This window comes from Engraulis encrasicolus, chromosome 19 (assembly GCF_034702125.1).
Source record: "Engraulis encrasicolus isolate BLACKSEA-1 chromosome 19, IST_EnEncr_1.0, whole genome shotgun sequence".
In the NCBI taxonomy this organism is placed as follows: domain Eukaryota; kingdom Metazoa; phylum Chordata; class Actinopteri; order Clupeiformes; family Engraulidae; genus Engraulis; species Engraulis encrasicolus.
In genome coordinates this window covers 39,975,212-39,995,712 of record NC_085875.1, presented here as the reverse complement: position 1 = coordinate 39,995,712, position 20,501 = coordinate 39,975,212, and the positions used below count along the sequence as shown (strand labels likewise).

Below are 20,501 nucleotides of genomic sequence, written 5' to 3'. Positions count from 1 at the left end.
CATTGCTCATGAATTTGCTGGTCTTCTTGATGCCTGCGGTGGTACAAGATGTACAGGTACGGCAAGGAAAAGCCCACACAGCATCATCAAGTCTGTCTTTTGGCGCCTTGGAGTGGTCAAAGGTGTAGGCATGGACTAGAATGTCCCTATGTTTCTCGACCTGGAATAGGTGAACAATGGAAGATCTTTGAACAAGGCTGAACATACAGGATCTGTGTTGAGAACATTCCATGTTTTTTGATGATCTGATTGATCTGGTTGCTGAGGGGGGTGTAGGTAGTGCAACATATCAGAGAGTGTTCTTTCTTTTTCTTCCTAGTTAGGGTGTGTGTGTGTGTGTGTGTGTGTGTGTGTGTGTGTGTGTGTGTGTGTGTGTGTGTGTGTCAGTCACATTCACACACATACTGACAATAGCCTGTGTGTGTGTGTGTGCGAGAGAGAGAGAGAGAGAGAGAGAGAGAGAGAGAGATCTGACCTCGTGAATATATGTATGGTGAATATACTGTATGTGCAATGTTGTTTGTGATGTATTTGTGTCTTCTTCTGCATTTATGTAGCCTATGTATGCTAGGCCTACTTGACACCTTAATTTCCCTCGGGATCAATAAATGATACGCTACTCTACAAAATGAAAGGCATTCATATGTTATCCCTGCAAAAATGAGGAGAAACACCGAGCCATGCATGTCCTGTTCCAATTTAATTATTGGTAATTAAATTATTGGAACAAGTTTGGAAGTTATTGTTGTAGCATTAGGACAAGAAATGTAGCCTAAGCATTTGCAAAGTACATTTTGTTATTTCTCAGAGTTGATCGACTCAGAATTAAGTTGGCACAGAAGGTGCAGAATGATATCATAGTTCTAAACAGACTGGATTTGTAGGCCTGCTTGAATCCTTTCCGACCTTCAGAAGCACACCGTTATGTCTTTGAGATGAGCTATTTGGTTATGCAATTTATGAAAACCGAACATAAGTTGCAGCAACATCATTGGTCAAACCCACGACTGGCGGGTGACGAACCAGTAGAGTGATAGGCTTCTAGAATAAACCCCGCCTTTACGCGCTTCCTCATTAGTGAACTAGAGCGGATCAAAACTTGTCGTCAACACGCTCAGCCTGCTTGGAGAAGTGGGGCAAAAAAAATACGGTGTTTGATATTTTTTCTTTCCCTGGCGGATTATCTTTTCTACGTACAGCTGGTAAATCGATAACGCAACAAGGTACAATTAACTGACATGGGCTTACAGGAGTTATTGTTATTAACGAATAATAGCCCGCGAAACAGGCTATCATGAGCACATTTCATGTGGGCTGGATTTAGCAAGCTAACGTCACTTTTGTGTATGACTGTGCGGGACTGGGAAGCGTGTGTCACTAACAAAGGCTGGATTTCCTCTTGAAATTTCTCGTAAATTATCACTTTCATTCCGCACAATACACAGAACATTGGCTGTCATCCATCAATATGATCAACTGCAGGATTCAATGCTTCGATATTGTCCTTTAAATAAACACTTCTGACTTTCTTTTCCCTCCTTTTTTTGAAAGTCCAGAAGAGGACAAACCAGAAGACACGAAGTGATAAAGAAAGATGCCGCTTCTTCACAAAAAGCCGTTCGTCCGACAGAAGCCGCCCGCTGACCTAAAGCCTGATGAAGAAGTCTTCCTCTGCAAAGTCACGCATGAAATTTTCAGAACTTATGAGTAAGACGGAAATATTATCTTAATTTTATTCTCGTTTGGCTCCAATACAAACTGTCCCGGAGAACAACAGAGAAGTGTCAGTCGGAGCCCTGAAACAAAGTTTCATTTATTGTTAAAAGCTCTTTAAATGGCACAACAACTTTTGTTATTTATGTTAGTGGTGCTTGTGATGATAGTTTCTGAGACATATTTGATGAACTCCGTTGTAAATAATATTCCCTTTATTGTCAGTGATACTAGCAGGTGTAATTCGCTAGCTGACTGGCTACAGTGCTAGAAGCGACAAAAAACTAGCTAGCCCAACAACTCACTCTGAACTCATCATGAGGCCTTGACTTGCTAGTATGGAGCTAGTACGCTTAGCTCGTCAACTGTTTTCGTTAAGTTGAAACTGTGAAACTAGTAGAGCTCTAAACGTATTTATGCGGTGTTTCACATACACATTCACTATCGTGGAGTGTGTGTTTCTTTCCAGCTCAAGTGATGGACCATAACCTGTTAGGGGTCGTGATGTACAACCACCAAGCTATTAGCCAGTCTCGCTAACTGTAACGTTGAATGACGATTAACCAAGTTAGCTAAGCTTCGGGCAGGATGTTGTGAGAAACGTGGTAGCTTTGCTAAAGCCATTGTGTCTGGCACTAATGCTCCATGCAATATTAATTCGCTTGTGACTCATGGCCAAATTCGTCACCGACTCGATCAGGAAAGTGTGTAATGGCAGAGTTCAGCGATATCACTTTGTGAAAGTTTCTGTACAGTAACATCCATCGGCATTGACCGGTTCATTGATAACTTCATAACAATACCAAGTAGACGACCGCTGCCACGGCGCAGCATCACTCCGCCGACCCAACACAGAACCTTGGATGGTTCGAGGCGGACTGACAAATTCGAAACTAGAACTACTCAGTTTTTTTCTGGAGTTCCCTCATCTGTCAGATGATGTCAAAACAAAGACTGCACTCCTTACGCGTCTACAGACTTGCTGTAAGACCATTATGCCCGACTTTCCCCACAACTTTTCTTCAAGAGTTGTGAATATAGTTAACACAGATAGATCTTGGATTTAGGAGATGGATTCATGGAATGCCTGTTCAGAAGAATCTTGTCATTTATAAGCACAGCAATATATCCAAATGTAAACAATACATTCAGTTATGCCCTCACAACAGTTCCGCACACTCTGAGACAGTGTCTTCCCCTGTCAGTTTGAGTTTGATTATTTGACAATGTATTTTGTGTTTTCAGTTACCCACAGCTATAACACCTTTATTTATATCTGACACGCCATTTCTTCTCCCCGCAGTGAATTCTTTGAGAGGACCATCCTGTGCAACAGTTTGGTGTGGAGCTGCGCGTTGACTGGCAAGCCCGGGCTGACCTACCAGGAGGCCCAGGAGAGCGAGCGCCGGGCAAAGCAGAGCCTGCAGAGCTTCCCCACCAGCCTGGTGGTGCCTCTGCTCCACCTGGCCACCCTCACCCACCGCACGCGCCTGCACGAGGTCTGCGACGATGTATACCTGTATGTCAAGGAGCGCTACTTCGCCGGGGAGATGGTGGACTTGGTGGCCCGCTCAGGAGCCAGGTGCGTTAGTGTGTTTGCGATGGGCAGGAGTGTGTGTGTGTTTGTGTTTTGGAGTGTTGTGTGTGTTTTATAATAGATAGATTTTTATGGCTGTTCAATGAGTTATAACCATGTTTCATAGTCTGAAGTAAAAGAGCAGTTGATAATTAATTGGGCTCGGTATTGTAATTATGTTGTAAGTACAGTACAGTGGAGATGCTTTGTTAATTCCCAAGGAAATGTAGGTGTCGGCGAGTAAGATGGTACAGTATTACATATATACGGGTAAAGGGGAGGAGGAAAAAACGAAACGTGATTGCCATGTTGTGTTTGTGTAGCCTGTATTATTGTTTTGTGCTGTGTGTGTATGTGTGGTGTTTTTTGTGCCCGCTGTGATGCCACTCGTCAACACTGGGAATGCTGACTCAGAGAGTGGTCATCTTCTTCAGTAGTAATTATTTTAAATCCTTTGGCTAATGGCTTTGCATTGGCAAACGTTGTTGATGCATTTGAGTCAGAGTAGAGAGAGAGATCATTGAAAATATAAATAAATGATAATGTAGAAATCTTGAGTTGTAGTAAATTCGTAGTAGTAAAAGACGTCATCACTTACATTGAAATTACTTTAAAGTTGCAGTGAGATGGTGTAACACTTCATTATACAAAGATGTTGACATTATTTTTAGACTTTTTAGAGGCTAACCAAATGTAAGACTTGGAAGGAACGGTTGTGCCCAACTGTCAATACAACTTTCCATGCGGGGGGCCATTGAGCAATTTGGGGAGCAGCGCCTTTTGGTGCAGAGATAGGGATGGGTGTGTCTTAGTTCTTGCGTGTAAGCCAAATCCCCTCTAACCCACAAGCCTTGAGTTTCACACTGGAGGTGGTCCACACTACTAACCCTGTGCTTAAAATCTTATCATCCAAAAAAAGAGAGGAGGAGGTGGAGGGGGAGCAGACAAGGGCTTCATGTGTGTTAATCTCCAACCAAGGACACGCAGCAGGGCCCAGCCTTTTACAGAATGAATTAAAAAGGCGTGTCAAGATGGGAGCCTCTCTATCAGAACTATATTGTGGCTCCTTCGCACTTTCTTTTTCTCTATCTCTCTCTCTTCTCTCTCTCTCTGGGTCTCTATCTATGTCTCTCTCTCACCCCCTCTCTCTCTCTCGCCCGCCTGCCCCACTGTTTCCTGCCCGGGCAGGCAGGCAGGCTTTGCTCCGTGATCACAGTCAGCCATCGTGGGGCTGACCTCGCAGCTTGGAGATAGCACAAGGCTTGGAAGAGGCGGAGGGGGGGTGGAGCTTTAGAGATGGGTGCTCCGGATTGGCCGGCCCCCGGCAACAAGGAACACTTCCAGACATCACATCATCAGGAGCAGCAGCGGCAAAGTAGTAACAGCAGGCTTGAAGTGTGTCAGGCAGCCAGCGAGGCACCACAGAGCCCCCAGCAGGGGAGAGAAGAGGGGGGTGCATGGGGGTGGGCGGCTGCCGGGCAGATTTGGGGTGTGCCACTGCATGCGTGAGTGGAGGAAAGAGGGAGAGGGGAAGTTTAGAGATGAAAGTAAGGGGAGGGGCTGTAGTGTAAAAAAGGGGGGGCTCTATGATGAAACAAGGCTGGGTGCTGTTTCTTACACATCGGGCACGTGATCGCAACCCAGGGCCTTGCCACACCTGAGTGTGAACAGGTGGACTGGCTTTGTGGCAGGTGATCGTCAGGAGACTTCACGCCTCATCGCACTGGAGCCAGCTTTGTTTCCATTGTCTCCGCTGCCAGTTCATGCAGGCTGTCACTTGTTATTATGCTATACATGTGACTACTATCTTAGGAAGATGTAGTATGGCATCGCATTGTTGAACCCATTTAGCCTGGTGTATGTACGAAAATGTACATGTAGTAGTGTAGTACACATGGTACGCTTTCGCACAACATTATCTAGACCTTTTTTGTTTTAGTGGTATTTTTAGTGTTATGGAAAATAGTCTTTGGATTTGAGCAAGGACCATCATAATTCTTGTGAATTGTGATGCCTGTTTGGCTATTGACATGTGTGTCGTTTTGGTTTTGTTTTTACATATGAGCTTCTTTAAGTGGTTCAAATGCATATTCCTATGCCTGTTTTTCCCAAACGCTTGTCTTGAGATGACTATGCTGCTCCCTTTCCAAGTATACAAATGTTTGTGAAAACATTTGTCCAAATACTGCTGCCATATATTTATGCCCCAGAATTGATGGTTAAGGACAAGACAAGGGCAAAATGTATATTTGATTGATATCTTACTTAGTCATGATGGTTATTTGTAATTTGTCTTCGGTTGTTTTTTATGGAGAGCATAAAAATCAATAGTAGCACACTGTGTAGGTAACTGTCATGATGTGTCCTATGGTCACCTTAGCAGCCTCCAATGCTGGTGTGTGAATGTGTATATGTGTATTTGAAAGTATTGAATGTATTTGACTTTGAGTCAACTTCATAGTTGTGATATTGTGCTACAGTGCCCTCCATAATTATTGGCACCCCTGGTTGAGATGTGTTTTTTAGCTTCCAATTATTTTATTTTTTTTCTAAATAATATGGGACCTTAATGGAAAAAAAGAGAAAAATCCAACCTTCAATACAAGTGCATTTATTCAGTGGGGAAAAAATCCCACATAAAGAAATAATTATTTGACATCAAATAATGTGTGTCACAATTATTAGCACCCCTGGTGTTAATATTTTGTACAACCCCCTTTTGCCAACAAAACAGCACCTAATCTTCTCCTATAATGTTTCACAAGATGGGAAAAGACAGAAAGAGGGATCTTCAGCCATTCCTCTTTGCAGAATCTCTCTAAATCATCCAGAGACCTGGGTCCTCTCCTCTGTACTCTCCTCTTCAGCTCACCCCACAGGTTCTCAATGGGGTTGAGGTCAGGGGACTGAGATGGCCATGGGAGGAGCTTGATTTTGTGTCTGGTGAACCATTTCTGTGTAGATTTGGCCATATGTTTAGGGTCATTGTCTTGCTGAAAGACCCAGTGACGACCCAGCTTCAGCTTTCGGGCAGAGGGCAACAGATTTTGATTTAAAATGTCCTGGTATTTCAAAGCATTCATGATGCCATGCACCCTAACAAGGTTCCCAGGGCCTTTGGAAGCGAAACAGCCCCACAGCATCACTGACCCACCCCCATACTTCACAGTGGGTATGAGGTGCTTTTCAGCATGCGCATCTTTCGTGGTACGCCAGACCCACTTAGAGTGTTTGTTGCCAAAAAGCTCAATCTTGGTCTCATCTGACCAAAGCACACGGTCCCAGTTGAAGCCCCAATACCGCTTGGCGAACTCCAGACGCTTGCGTTTATGATTGTGAGTGAGGAAAGGTTTTCTCCGTGCATGCCTCCCAAACAGCTTGTTGGCGTGTAGACAGCGCCTGATGGTTGATTTGGAGACTTTGTGACCCCAGGATGCTACCATTTGTTGTAATTCTGTAACAGTGAGCTTTGGAGATCTTTTGATTTCTCTTACCATCCTCCTCACTGTGCGTGGTGGCAAAATAAACTTGGGTCCTCGTCCAGGCTTGTTTACCACTGTTCCAGTTGTTTTGAACTTCTTAATTATTCCTCTCACAGTGGATATGGGCAGCTGCAGTTGAGTGGCAATCTTCTTGTAGCCTCTGCCTGACCTGTGAAGGTCGACGCACATCTGCCTCACTTGTATGCTGTGTTCCTTTGTCTTTCCCATGTTTAAGAGTGGATAAGAGAAATGGCCTCGGTGTCACGTCATATTTATACCCCAGGGAAACAGGAAGTGATGAATTACTAATTAAATGTTCCTACATACTCTGGTAAACTTTGTAAACTACTGTAGAAATGACAGAAATGCTTCAATTATATTTATTTCCTGGGAATTGTTAAGGGTGCCAATAATTGTGGAACAGGTGATTTAATGAAAAATAATTATTTCTTAGTCAGGGATTTTTTTATTTTCTTACAATTCATTTGAGTTGAAGGCTACATTTTCCTACAATTTTCAGTGTGACAGTATTCTTCTGCAATAAACACTGAATTTATATTAAGGCTTTTAACACATCTCAACCAGGGGTGCCAATAATTATGGAGGGCACTGTATATGAATGCATATTGTACTCTATTCCACAGGCATCCATGTCAGGTACTGGAGGTGATGTCCCCCCAGGCCAACGGTGCTCTGAACGGCCACGCTCCACACCGCGTAGAAGGCGACTCCATCGTCATCAGTGATGACAGTGATGAGGAGCCCGCCACCCCCATGTCTCCCAAGTCCCCACACACGATGGCCAACGGGTCAGTTCACCAATGCCTGTGGAAATATACATTTCAGGAGTTATATTAAACGTATAGTTCTACACGAACATTTTTGAGTTAATGCATATTAAGTTTATAGAGTTTACCAGTGTCTTTATTTCACGTTTCACTTAACAACTCGGTTCATGGTTTCATGCTTCACTTAACTACACACTTCACCAGTCTCGCATTTCATCGCAAAATACACACTGTTATGACTGTGCATTGATTTCTACATTGTTTTGTTTGTTAATCCAGGAAAAAGAAATCATCCTTAGACCCATCAGTGTTCAAATACAAAATCCGCCTGGTCAAGGCTGAGAACGGTGAAGCTCAGATCGTCAAAGCTGCACAGCTCTGGTAAGTTATTACACAATCCACTCTGTATTTATTTTGTTTTTCACACATTCCGGATTGAAAAGGCTTTTACTGTCTTCTATGGCCCAAAGCTGTCTTCGGTCTTTGGCTGTGAAGAGATAAATGTGATTTTTTTTTTTCCCCTGTAGCTGAAAACTTGTTGTGATCAATGCTTCTCTCCTTCTCTCTCTGTCTCTCCCCCCTGCAGCCGTAAGAAGAACGTGTTCACGAGAGACCGACTAAAGCTTCTGCTCAAGCAGCACTGCGAATTCCAGAATGGAGTCATCAGAGTGAAGGTTAGTAAGGCCAGAATTAAGATGCGCAGAAGGGATTTAGGGAAATCTAGCTGTAATTTGCATCGTTATTATCCAACTGACTCAAACTGTTGTGTGAGAGTGTTGGACAGATGACGGAGGCAATCAATAAAGCTGTTTAAAAACGGAATGCTTCACTTGTTTGCAGGCAACCACATTGGCACATTATAAGCTATCAGAACAGAACTTCATTCAGATCTTTCCCGATGAGCCTCCAGCATTCCCCTTCAGTCCGCCTGGAAAGGGCAGAGGGCGCCGTCCAAACGAAGACTCCCCTGGACAGGTGAGACCCTACTGCTGGTCACAGATCATGCCACCGCTCAGCATTGTCAAGGGATTGCGTATACACAAGTGATGAAATATGTGAACAATTAATTATTTTACAATATAATTAAGTTGGCAATTTACTTGGTTGCAGTGCAATTTCCCATTAGCCACTTACTACAAACCCCAACTCCGATGAAGTTGGGACGTTTGGTAAACAGTGAATAAAATCAAAATGCTATCATTTTCAAAACATTCAATGTATTCATTAGATGGAGAATAGTGAAAAGACAACATATTAAGTGTTAAAACCGAGAAAAAATATTGTTTTGGGGGACATACAGTGAGTCCAATATGTATTTGATCCCTTGCTGATTTTGCCGGTTTGCCCACTAATAAAGACATGATCAGTCTATAAATATTATGATAATATGTATTCTAATATGGAGAGACAAAATTTCAAAAAGAAAATCCAGAAATTCACTGAAGAGAATATATATTAATTTATTTCCATTTCATCGAGCAAAATAAGTATTTGATCCCCTGCCAACTAATTACAGTTCCGGGCCCACAGACCAGATAGGCACTTCCGATCAACTTGTCATCTGAATTAAAGACACCTGTGCATACTAACATGCATAAAAGATTGAAAAAGATTGAATCAGCAGAATCAGTCCTTAGTATGAGTGAATCAGTCACACTCCAACCTCACCAGCATGGGAAAGACCAAAGAGTGGTCAAATGATATCTGGGACACGATTTTAGACCTGAACAAATATTAAATGGGCTGCAAAGCCACAAGAAAGAGACTGACTATTAATGACCCAGCTGTTGATGCATTTCTTCCAAAATGTGAGGAATACAAAATGACTATCCATCAGCCTGTCTGGGGTTCTATACAAGATTTGACCTTTTGTAGGGATTTGATAATCATGAGAACAGAAAGAAATCACCCTAGAGCTGTACGGGATGAACTAGGCAATGATATCAAAGCTACTGGGACCAAAATCACTGAGAAAACTACTGGTAGCACTTAATGCCACAGAGGTTTAAAATCCTGTAGTGCACACATGGTACCTCTACTTCAGAAGGAACCTGTGCATTCCCACTTGAGGTTTGCCAACGGACATCAGACTGGTTTAGGATATGATAAGGAGGTGCTGTAGTAAGATGAAACCAAAATCAAGCTGTTTGGCATTATCACAATTCAATGTGTTTTGAGAGAGAGTACTGCTGTCTTTGATCCCAAGAACACCCTGCTCACCATCATGCATGAAAGTGGTATTATTATGGTTTGAGGGTGTTTGTTCTGGCCAAGGCACAGGACAACTTCACATCGTCAACGAATGGATGGAGGGAGACATGTAATGTGCAATCCTGAGTGCAAACGTCCTTCCCTCCACCACTACACTGAAGGGTGGGTCATTTTTGGATCTCCCAACATGACAATAATACACAACATACAGTCAAAGCAATGAAGGAGTGGCTCAATAAGAAGCATATTAAAGTCGTGAAGTGGCCTAGACAGTCTCCAAATATTAACCCTATAGTAATTCTATAGAGAGAACTGAACCTCCCATTTACCAAGCTACAGCCACAAACTATTCATGTTTTAGAGATAATGTGCAAAGAAAAAAATATTTTCTACTATATGCACAAACATTGTCATCAACTAAAAGAAGCATCTGACCTCAGTGCTAGACAACTAGGACTTTGCCACAAAGCACTTTATCTTCTTTAGCTAAAGGGGTCGAATACTTATTGGCCTAAATTAAATACAAATAAATTAAAATATATTATTTTAAGTTATTCTCTGGAATTTCTTTTGGATATTCTGTCTCTCCATGTTTGAATACATATTATCATAAATTTATAGACTGATCATGTCTTTATTAGTGGGCAAACCGGCAAAATCAGCAAGGGATCAAATACATATTGGACTCACTGTATGTACTCATTTCTAATTTGATAAATCCAACACGTCTCAAAAGAGTTGGGACGGGGACAATAAATGGCAGCAAATGTCGAGGAAGACTAAAAACAAAACAAAAGACAACACTTAACAGTTAAATACATTAATCGATGAGATGATTTTATATAAAAAAAACAGTGTTAATTCCTATCTTGGACATGATTTCACCAGCTTAAATGGTGGGTGTATTCCTTGTCATGTTTTGCAATGTTTTCCTTTCTGTAGTGCTTACAGTGTGACAGGTATTGACCAAAAACCCACCATTTTATCACCTGCTGGTCCTTATGATGGAGCCAAACTGTTAAAACATAGTAGAGAATGCAATTTGACCTTACTATGTGGCAGTAATCGAAGATCTCCCTTCAAAATATAATGCATGAGTGGCTTTTCATGCTGTTTAAAACCCATTTATACCATTCAGCACTGTATTTAACTCTACAGATGAGTGAGAACATCTTAACCAATGCACTACTGCACCCGCATGCCATCATGGAGGCCGGTTTTTGAAGCCAGCACTAACACAAGTTGGATGGTCCATTTTCACTGTAGCACAGGATGTGCAATGCTCTATTATTGTCAAAAAAGAATGGACTTCTACAACTTCTGCTGACTTCTGTAAGCAAAGGACAGTTTCCCATGTCTTCTGGGTTTATTTCAAGTGAGCTCAGGTGCTTAGGAGAATGTTACACCCCTGTATCATTTGCACGCATTAAGCATTCTTAATATGGTCAATTTTCAATAGCTCTAGCACTCCAGGAATTAGAGTGAGACTACAGCCAATATATATTTCATGATGTCATGAAATATGTCATGATGTCATGATGTAACAAATATATGTCTTATATACACTCAATCGTGGTAAATCAAAGGGAATTCAAAAATGTATGTAATAACTATGGTAATTATTCCCTTTGCATCTTTAATTCTGAGTGACTCAGCCTCTCTGTGATGATCTTATACCTGGACACCTATATTGTCCGTCAGTACAATTCATTTTGAAATGTTCTTCTTTGTTGTTTTATCTTATTTGGATGTTTACTAACTTTCACTGATCCCCGTCCCAACTCTTTTGAGACGTGTTGGATTTATCAAATTAGAAATGAGTACATATGTCCCCCAAAACAATATTTTTTCTCGGTTTTAACACTTAATATGTTGTCTTTTCACTATTCTCCATCTAATGAATAGATTGAATGTTTTGAAAATGATAGCATTTTGATTTTATTCACTGTTTACCAAACGTCCCAACTTCATCGGAGTTGGGGTTTGTAAGTTGCTGACGGGTTAGCAGCAACACTCGAGAAACGGGGTCATGGTCATGAGATGGACTGAGTGCATACTTTTGTGTGTATTTTGTGCAGATGGCCTTTTCGCCAGGGAGCCCGGACATGATGCGGGCTGCTGAGGAGAAGCTGCTGCTGATGAAGCAGAGGGAGGAAATGGCTGCTATGGGTATGGAACAGTCTTTTAAAAAGATGAAAGATGGAAAAAGTCTGCTTCAACCAGGATTGTTCTGCTCCCACTTTTTCTTTTACGTTTTGGATGAAAATTCCTCTGTGTTCAGTGCTGGAAACTCCTCCAAAGCGGGAGCAGAAAAATACTGGTTGTAGAGCCCTTTTTTATTTAGACTTCATCTTAATACCATTAAATACTTTAAATAGAGCATGACTGCTGCCTATACAACGTGTTATGAAAATAATAAATTGGTTCACATGTTGGCCACTAACTCACATGCCTTATAAGTAACTCATAAGACATGTGTTAGGCAAAATCAAAGGCCTACTTAGTCATCATTACTATTATACTGTATCAATAGTAAGGCTTTATTTGTAACGAACAAGACATTTGTTAAGGCACTTGAACACACTTCTGCTAAATGACTTATACAGGCATGTATTATTGACATGTGAACCCTATTTATTGTTACCAAAATTAAGTACAAATTCTTCTTTACCATTTTACATAGACAGTAACTTTTCTTTTTAACTCTTTTGGTCTGGTTTGAAATGAATGTGTCTCCTCAGCTCAAGAGAAGGCCAGAATAAAGAAGGAACGTGAAGACCTCTGGGAGGCTAAGAAGAAGGAAAAGGAAGACCGCGAAAAAAAGAGGGAGGAGATTAAGAAGCTGATTGAAGAGGAACGACAGAAAAGAAAAGAAGAAAAAGAGAGGATGAAGATTGAGAAAGAGAGGGTGAGCTTTCAATGGCTTCTGACAATAATGTTTTCAGAAATCACATGCTACAAAGGCAGATGGCACTGAAGCCATGGGCATTTTTTTTTTTTGGTGAATTTAGGAGCGAGAGAAACTGAAAGAAGAGAAGAAACGGTATGCAGAACGTCTGAAGCTGTGGAACAAACCCAGAGAGGACATGGAGTGTGAGGACCTCAAGGTCAGAAAACACATACACACAAATGAACACATATTTGGTTTTATCAGTTCCAGGCTTTTAGACTCAAACCATGTCATGAGGGAGAGCTGAAACATTACCCAAAGCCAGGAGAACCTGTTACCCTGGAATACAATATTTATTATAATTTTTTTATCAAGTATGTAGGCAAAACAACAAAGCATTGTAGTAAATGTTTTATGCTTCTTCGGGAGAAGCAATATTTTTATTCTTCATGGTAGTAAATTATTTTTGTAAAATACTTGTGTGTTTTTCTGAATATGCATTTTTTTTAATGCTTGTATACGAGTGTATGAATTGGACACTACCTGAGCCCATTGCCAGCGCACACAGCTCCAAGAGTAGCTGAGCCAGAGTATTGTCTAAGACTCTGAGCTGAACGCGGAGCTCTAAGCAATGTCTTATTTAATGTGCTCATAGGAATTGCCTGCTCCTGTCCCGGTGAAGACTCGGTTGCCTGCCGAGCTGTTTGGAGACGCCCTGATGGTGCTGGAGTTCCTACAGGCCTTTGGGGAGCTCTTTGACCTTAAGGACGAGTTCCCAGAGGGCATCACACTGGGTGAGGCTCTCCACCCACCCAGCTCATTTACATAATATTATGTCTGATGCAAAAAGCATTTTGATATGCTTCCTTGCTGTGGTACATTGTGACAAATCTCCTTTGTGTTAATGCCCTCTTCAGAAATTTAGAGGCTCTATTTTTGTCACAGGGCTTGGTTATTGCATTAAATTTAGATGTTTTTTGTTTTTACACAAAGCGACTTACAAGCGAAGGACAACAGAATAGTTGAGAAAATCCAACAGAATAATTGAGAAATCCCAATTAATCAAAGGCACAATAGCAGTTTGAACAAGCTATGTTTCACAACAAAGAACACACAGATAGATGCCTCCTGCAGTTCTGTCCCCTGATGTGTGTCATGTTTTGTTCTTTGTATGTTGTAATTTCCATTCACTTGCCTGCCTGTCGCTGTTTTGTGTGTAATTCCTCAGAGGTCCTGGAGGAGGCGCTGGTGGGCTGCGATCCTGAGGGCCCGCTGTGCGAGCTGCTGTTCTTCTTCCTGTCAGCCATCTTCCAGGCCCTGGCAGAGGAGCAGGAGGAGGTGGCACGGGACCAGGTCGCCGAGGCCGACACGAAAGGTCAGAGGTCACGCCACGCCACACCACACCACTCCACGCCACCAAGGGGAGCGCTGGCAGAGCTGGTCAGAACCAGGCTCGCTTTACTCTCCACAGAGATGCCCAGAACAGAAGCCTCTGTGTTCTCAGCCAAACTGAGCATGAAAGGCCCGCTGCGCTGCTAGAAAAGCCTTAGCCTCTTCCCTTTAGAATGACTGCTGAAAAAGTCACTGCTTTGCTTAGTCTAGTCCTGGACAACTTCATCAAGTCCCACAGAGTCCCTCCCACGCACCCTTGGAATAGCATCCTACTGTATAGAGCTTGAAAGTGACCTCACTTCCCCCGATTTCATGGGACCTCAACGGCGTTTTTAGCCAAAAGTCGTATCATGTAATCCAATGGCGGTATTAAAATATTTCGATCCCCTGGTAGTTGTGCCACGAGCTCCACATATGTTGTTTCTGATATTTTTGTTGAATTTTTCGTACGAACCCCCAAACTTTTTAGAAAGCTGTGTTTCTTCACATTTTTCATGCAGACGGCCTCAGAACAAAACATTACTTCTGCATGAAAAATCTTTATCTAGCCTCTTAAACAGCATATTTGTAACCCAGCGCATATAATGACTGAGATCAGAAGATATTTACTCGCTACCATGTTGTTAGATGGTCAACTTAGGTCCTGTGAAATGTGGAACTAAGGGGCGGGACTTTCAAGCTCTATGTAGGGGAGTGTAGGCTGTAGGCACAGTATGAAGGATGTGGCGGTAACGTGTTGTTTTGCCCTGCATGCTTGGTTATTGTTTAAGCATTCCAAATTGCGAAGGCTTGTGAAAAAGTTTATTTTCTTAGACTTAATGTTTGTTTATAAAGCACATATCATTACAGTGGTTACTGGTCATGTGCTCTGAAGTAAAACGTCAGAAACATTTGAAATTGGCGCCACCAGTCTGTTCATGTAAAATAGATTTCCCCACAGGCATTTCAGATATCTTTTTGCATCAAAAGTATCTGGTCTTTCCCGCAACACGGACCAGTAAGATAGTGTGTTTTTTTTTTTTTACACTTGTCTGCGAGTTAAGCTAGTGTCTAAACCACGTCTGGAATTCCATAGTGATTCTTATTCCCACAACTGGAGCAGACACCTTTGTTGAAGGTACAGAGAGAGGGAGAGAAATTGAAATACATTTTTTATTTTTACATTTTCCCTCCTGACTCCTGTCTTCAGTAGTCGACTCCGTAGTGACGTACACCGTTCCAATGTTTACACATTCTTCCTCCCTCGCCTCCTCCAGCTCTCGTCCCTGTGCTGAATATTACAACCTGCTGCATGTGTGTCAGCGTGTCTGCATGGATTCCAGCTTGGGAATACTTTGGATCTTTTGCCTTGTCCTTATTTAAACTCTTCATTTAAGTAAATCAAGTCATTACTGTTGATGTAACCTACTTTTGGTGCTTCACAAAGGGGGAAAAAAAGAGATTCATATCTCATATTGAAAGAAATCTAGTCTGCCCTGCTAAACCAAAGTGGTGCAAATGCCTGGACATATAAACTGACAAAAATGCCTTCAGAAATGTAGTTATGGCCTTTTGGCTTTTCTACGGTGATATTGCGTATGTGCAGTACGCATACTGCCAAAAGTCATTTCATTAAGTACATTGATTGATTGCTGTGGTTCAGAAGGAAAGCTTTTGACATAATATTTTAGGGCTGTAACATTTTGCATGTGTGTGATTGTACCTGTAGACTTGAGCGAGGCACTGGATGATGACGCGGACCCCACCCAGACGGCCATCACTGCTGTAGCCACCCTCGCCGCGGCCTGGCCTCAGCTTCACCAGGGTAAGTTACTTGGACATGGCACACCACAGCTCACACAGTGCACAAAGCAATGTGATTGCATTTATGCTTCACTCCTTTCAAGGGGGAAGCCCTGTGCAAAAGGGCAGCCACCCACCCCCATCCTCCTCCATGACTTGGGCAATGCTCACTTTGGGCACCGTTTGGGGCTGCCCCCTTGCACGGTAAGGCATACATGCACTTTTGTTGTGTGCTGTGAGCACTATGGGAGTTTCCCTGGTGGGCTTTCACTTTCACAACCCTCAGGCTGACATGCCTGATGTTGTACTCGGGTTCATGCTACAACCATTGAGTCGGTGAAGGTTATGGGACTTGCATAGCTGATGTAACGACCCCTCTTAAGCCGCCATTTTGGTATTTGACAAGCGTTATAAGAATTGTCTTTGGGACTGATACTTCCGTCACCGTGAAGAACACTGTAAATAACATGCATTCGCGTTACTCGTGTTCACCATGTAAGGGCCCTAAGGTACGATTCATAGCACCCTTTCACACTGTTTCATAAAACGCAGTAGCTGTTGACTCAGTCACATATTTGAAAAAAAATCTCACCACACAAGCTGCCCAAAATGAAGCAGGCTGAAAATAGTAACTATGGCAGAAGGATACATCTGCTCTGCTGTCTTTTTCTTTCTTGTGTGTTTTCTTGTGTGCTCTAAATATCCTGTTTGTCTTTTTTTCTTATCAATTCCCTCGTCCTTTGTCTTAATTTCCTTTCTTTCTTCCCTTTTTTCTTGTCCTTTGTTTTTCCTTGCCCCCTTTTTGCTCTTCCTCCCTCCCGTCTCCCTTTCTCCCCACTGTGTCATTCGATCTATTGTGTGTGTCCGTGTGTGTGTATGCGTTTCTCTGTCTCCTCTAATGTCCCTGTATTTCTTTTGTCTCCCCCCTCACCCCACCACCCCCAGGCTGCAGTCTGAAGCAGTTGGATCTGGACAGCTGCACGCTGACTGAGATCCTGCGCCTCCACATCCTGGCCTCGGGGGCCGACTGCAGCTCAGCCAACGCCAAGTTCCGCTACCAGAAGCAGGGCGGCTTCGACTCAACAGACGACCCCTGTGCAGAGCTGCGCCTCTCCAACCCCGGCCTGCTCAAGAGGCTGGCCTGCACCCCCGTCTACGACCTCCTGCCCGGTAAGACTAAGTAGAATTTTCATTTGGGATTAACAGTGGAAACGTATCAATCAGACAATTGATTATGCTGAAAATTTCTGAAATATGTACATGTCATTATGCCAGTAGTCAGACTACGGATGCAATCTATCGATTAATTTATAAATTTTTAGTTGATTGACTTTATCGATCGACTTGCGAACAATTGATTATTTCTATTTATATTCTTTAATCCAAAAGGGATTGAAATGTTCCCTCTCTTCACACCCCTCATCACATGCACTTTGTCATGCTCATTTCACTTGCTTTTTTTTATTTTATTTTTTTAATTGATTTCGTTTTTAATTGACTAAAGCTTTAATGGACTTAAGTCGACTAATTGATTAATTGTTGACATCCCTGGTATATCCTTGATCGGTTATGCATTACCATGCTTTGACCAGCAAATGCCAGATCTGCAATTCAGAAGCGGAGCTCCACAGTTGAGAATAAAATCATGATGTCATCTGCTGCACCATCCAGTTGAATTTCACAGCCCTCTCCCAGCCCACATAGCCATTGTGTAAGCAAGCAGATGAGAAGGTTAGCTTGGACGGAAGAATTCACTTTGGGTTCATTTCACTCCGGTTATTTTGTCAAATTTCATTGAATTTTTTAATAAAATATAAAAGCTAACCAGAGCAATACTGTGTGCAACGCTACCCCAGCAGGACTCCTGGCAGTTTCTCTGTCCCTTTACAGTACTTGTGTGTGAAATTAGAGCTCCCCTAAGGCATGACTGGCTGGTTTGTGTACTGTACTCTGGCCATTCAGGACAATTTCATGCCCAACACCAATATGCTCCTTCACTGTCCGTCTCTTGCATAACAAATGCTGATTACCGGCTGTTGGCCCAACATCATCCGACTTATGGAGTCTTTGGATGACTAGATGCAGTGCTGATGCTTGTCAGACTGTTTTTACTTTCTGTGTCTAAGAAAATTGCACACGGAAAGTTTCGTTGTTTGCTACTTTTGTCAAATCTCATTCCGAAAAAGTACATAGCCAGAGAGGAGTGAAAGTTAAGGGCTCCTGTTTTCAGTGGACCTAAACATGACCTGGTACTGACATTCCTGTATTCAGCATCTATTGAAATATCAAGGATCCTAAAGTGTGTGTGTGTGTGTGTTTGTGTGTGTTTGTGTGTGTTTGTGTGTGTTTGTGTGTGTTTGTGTGTGTGTGTGTGTGTGTGTCTGTGTGTGTGTGTCTGTCTGTCTGTCTGTCTGTCTGTCTGTCTGTCTGTCTGTCTGTCTGTCTGTCTGTCTGTCTGTCTGTCTGTCTGTCTGTCTGTCTGTCTGTCTGTCTGTCTGTCTGTCTGTCTGTCCTGCAGGGGAGAAGCTGAAGATCCTTCACGCCATGTGTGGTAAGCTGCTGACGCTGGTGTCCACGCGAGACTTCATCGAGGACAGTGCAGACGAGCAGCGGCAGGCCAAGCAGGAGCTGAGGGAGCTGAAGGCCGAACAGCACCGCCGGGAGAGAGAGGAGGCTGCAGAGAGGTACAGCACAAACACAATACTTATTCATACACACACACACTGCAGAGAGAGAGAGAGGAAGCCACAGAGAGGTATAAAGACTTATACACACACACACACACACACACACACACACACACACACACACACACACACGTGTCAAATTTATTTGCCGCTACATTCTCCTATTGAGCTAGAATGGAACATTAAACGTCACCTTGACTTGTTAAATTCATTGCATGCATTTTCACTGTACGGTAAGCGAAACTGCACAGTGCACACTTCACATATGACCTTTTCTGTCCTTTTGCACGAACGTGAAATGAAACAAGGGTGTGGGTTCCACAGCAGAGGTCCCATAGTGCGTGTATGCCATGTACAGCCGGTTTTGTGGTTTACCAGCTTGTGCCCTAAGCTAACCAGCCAATCACATGGCTTTTGTTTTCAGAGTCCGCAAGCGCAAGGAAGAGAAACTAAAGGAGCAGGAACTGAAACTGAAGGAGAAGTTGAGGGAGGAGGCGCGCAACGGCATGCAGGCCGCTGGGTAAGACATGGAGTCCTCTACACCATCATCACACTCACTCCTGTACTATGGATCCAAGACTCAAGATTCATTTATTTTGTTCCGAAAGAAATTTGCTCTGGACGTTCAGACAAGCTGCCACATTAGAGCTGAAAGAATGCACAACGCTGACAGTCTTAAACCAATATTGTTTAGTGGTAGGGATGTCCAAGCTGCAATTTATATCTTGTACACAGTAGTAGGATATAAATGAATACATTTATATTGAGAATATATCAAGTCAACTGGGTAATGTTTTTATTATTGATTGGCGTATTGACAATGTAGCTAGACTAGCTGTACTAGACCTTCTGACTATACTGTGTATGATGGGCAGTTTGTTGTCCAGCCATGGCCTGAGATATGGTCTACATGTTATGCATCTATATGTGACTGCAGGGAGGAGCTGGACACAAGCACAGAGAGCCAGGAAGTGCAGGGAAATACGGAGGATGAGGAGGAGCCTGCCCCCAGCAGAAAGACCAAGAAAGGTAAGCAGCCATAAGCCCACCTCCGTCTTTTTTTTTTTTTTTTTTTTTCCCCCCGTCTCTCTCAAACCGTTTTCAGGCCACTAGAACCTTTTTTTTTCCAGTTCCGGCATTGCGAACCAACTTTTTCAGTTCGCCAACGTCTGCAGCATGAACACACCGGCCGGTTCCCGATAAGGTGTGGGAATGGGCACTGGCATGGTTCTCAGTCGGCCTGAACTATCAGTCAGTCTTTGCCCTCCTATCCTTTCCTGTAGCCTTCGGCTTGGTGGCACCGGGCTTGATGTCATTGATGATCAGTTTTTATTCAATAGCTTGTAAAAACATAATTTGAAGTAGGGCTGCACGATATATCGAAAATATATCGATATCACGACTTGCGATACACGTATTGCAAAAGTTGCGCTCGTATCACAAAAAGTTTTTAATTTTTAGTAACGGCAAATTTGGTGAAAAGGTTAAAAAATGTATTAAAAATGTTTGCATTTTAAGTTGATGCTGTATATTAGCCATGTTCTTTCCTCAAAAAATAATGTTGGAAATAACACATTGCTCTCAGTTGTTTAATACATGATAAAGTGTAGAATGGCAAGTAGAGAGGGGAAAATATTTGTATTATAATTTCGATATCGCGGTATACAGTCATGGTATCGTGTATCGCATATTTTTCTAATATCGTGCAGCCCTAATTTGAAGGACTTTCTGTTATTTGCAGTTGCAATGCTGAATGGTTTTAAGCTCCCCAACAAGTCACTGCACTGGTTGACAGCGGAGAAATGTTATGCTCTCCCCACAGAGGCGAGGTGATGCTGAGGGTAAAAAGGCATAGGACGGAACGTGTGCAAAGATTGACCCTCTGTCCCTGTATTCATCCTCTCGTGTTTCAACTTATCTCTTATCCTCAACAATATCTATCTATTTTCAACACCAGCACTTTGCCTTATATAGACAGAC

At 42.6% G+C, this 20,501-nt stretch overlaps 1 protein-coding gene across 5 annotated transcripts in view; it reads left to right on the top strand.

The window, feature by feature from the left end:
* The first annotated feature begins 879 nt into the window (after nucleotides 1-879).
* The window catches only part of baz1a (bromodomain adjacent to zinc finger domain, 1A), a 33,315-nt gene continuing 13,693 nt past the window's right edge, over nucleotides 880-20,501 (top strand). The window contains exons 1-17 of one of the 5 annotated variants that reach the window (XM_063184384.1): nucleotides 880-1,223; nucleotides 1,557-1,707; nucleotides 3,017-3,295; nucleotides 7,416-7,580; nucleotides 7,839-7,940; nucleotides 8,146-8,233; nucleotides 8,400-8,534; nucleotides 11,849-11,939; nucleotides 12,512-12,678; nucleotides 12,782-12,877; nucleotides 13,316-13,454; nucleotides 13,889-14,035; nucleotides 15,761-15,856; nucleotides 16,780-17,004; nucleotides 18,353-18,518; nucleotides 18,946-19,041; nucleotides 19,459-19,550. In XM_063184384.1, the coding sequence (XP_063040454.1) occupies nucleotides 1,595-1,707; nucleotides 3,017-3,295; nucleotides 7,416-7,580; nucleotides 7,839-7,940; nucleotides 8,146-8,233; nucleotides 8,400-8,534; nucleotides 11,849-11,939; nucleotides 12,512-12,678; nucleotides 12,782-12,877; nucleotides 13,316-13,454; nucleotides 13,889-14,035; nucleotides 15,761-15,856; nucleotides 16,780-17,004; nucleotides 18,353-18,518; nucleotides 18,946-19,041; nucleotides 19,459-19,550 (2,197 nt within the window). In that variant the 5' untranslated portion in view covers nucleotides 880-1,223; nucleotides 1,557-1,594. The other 4 variants (XM_063184383.1, XM_063184385.1, XM_063184387.1 and 1 more) reach the window with 4 other exon arrangements.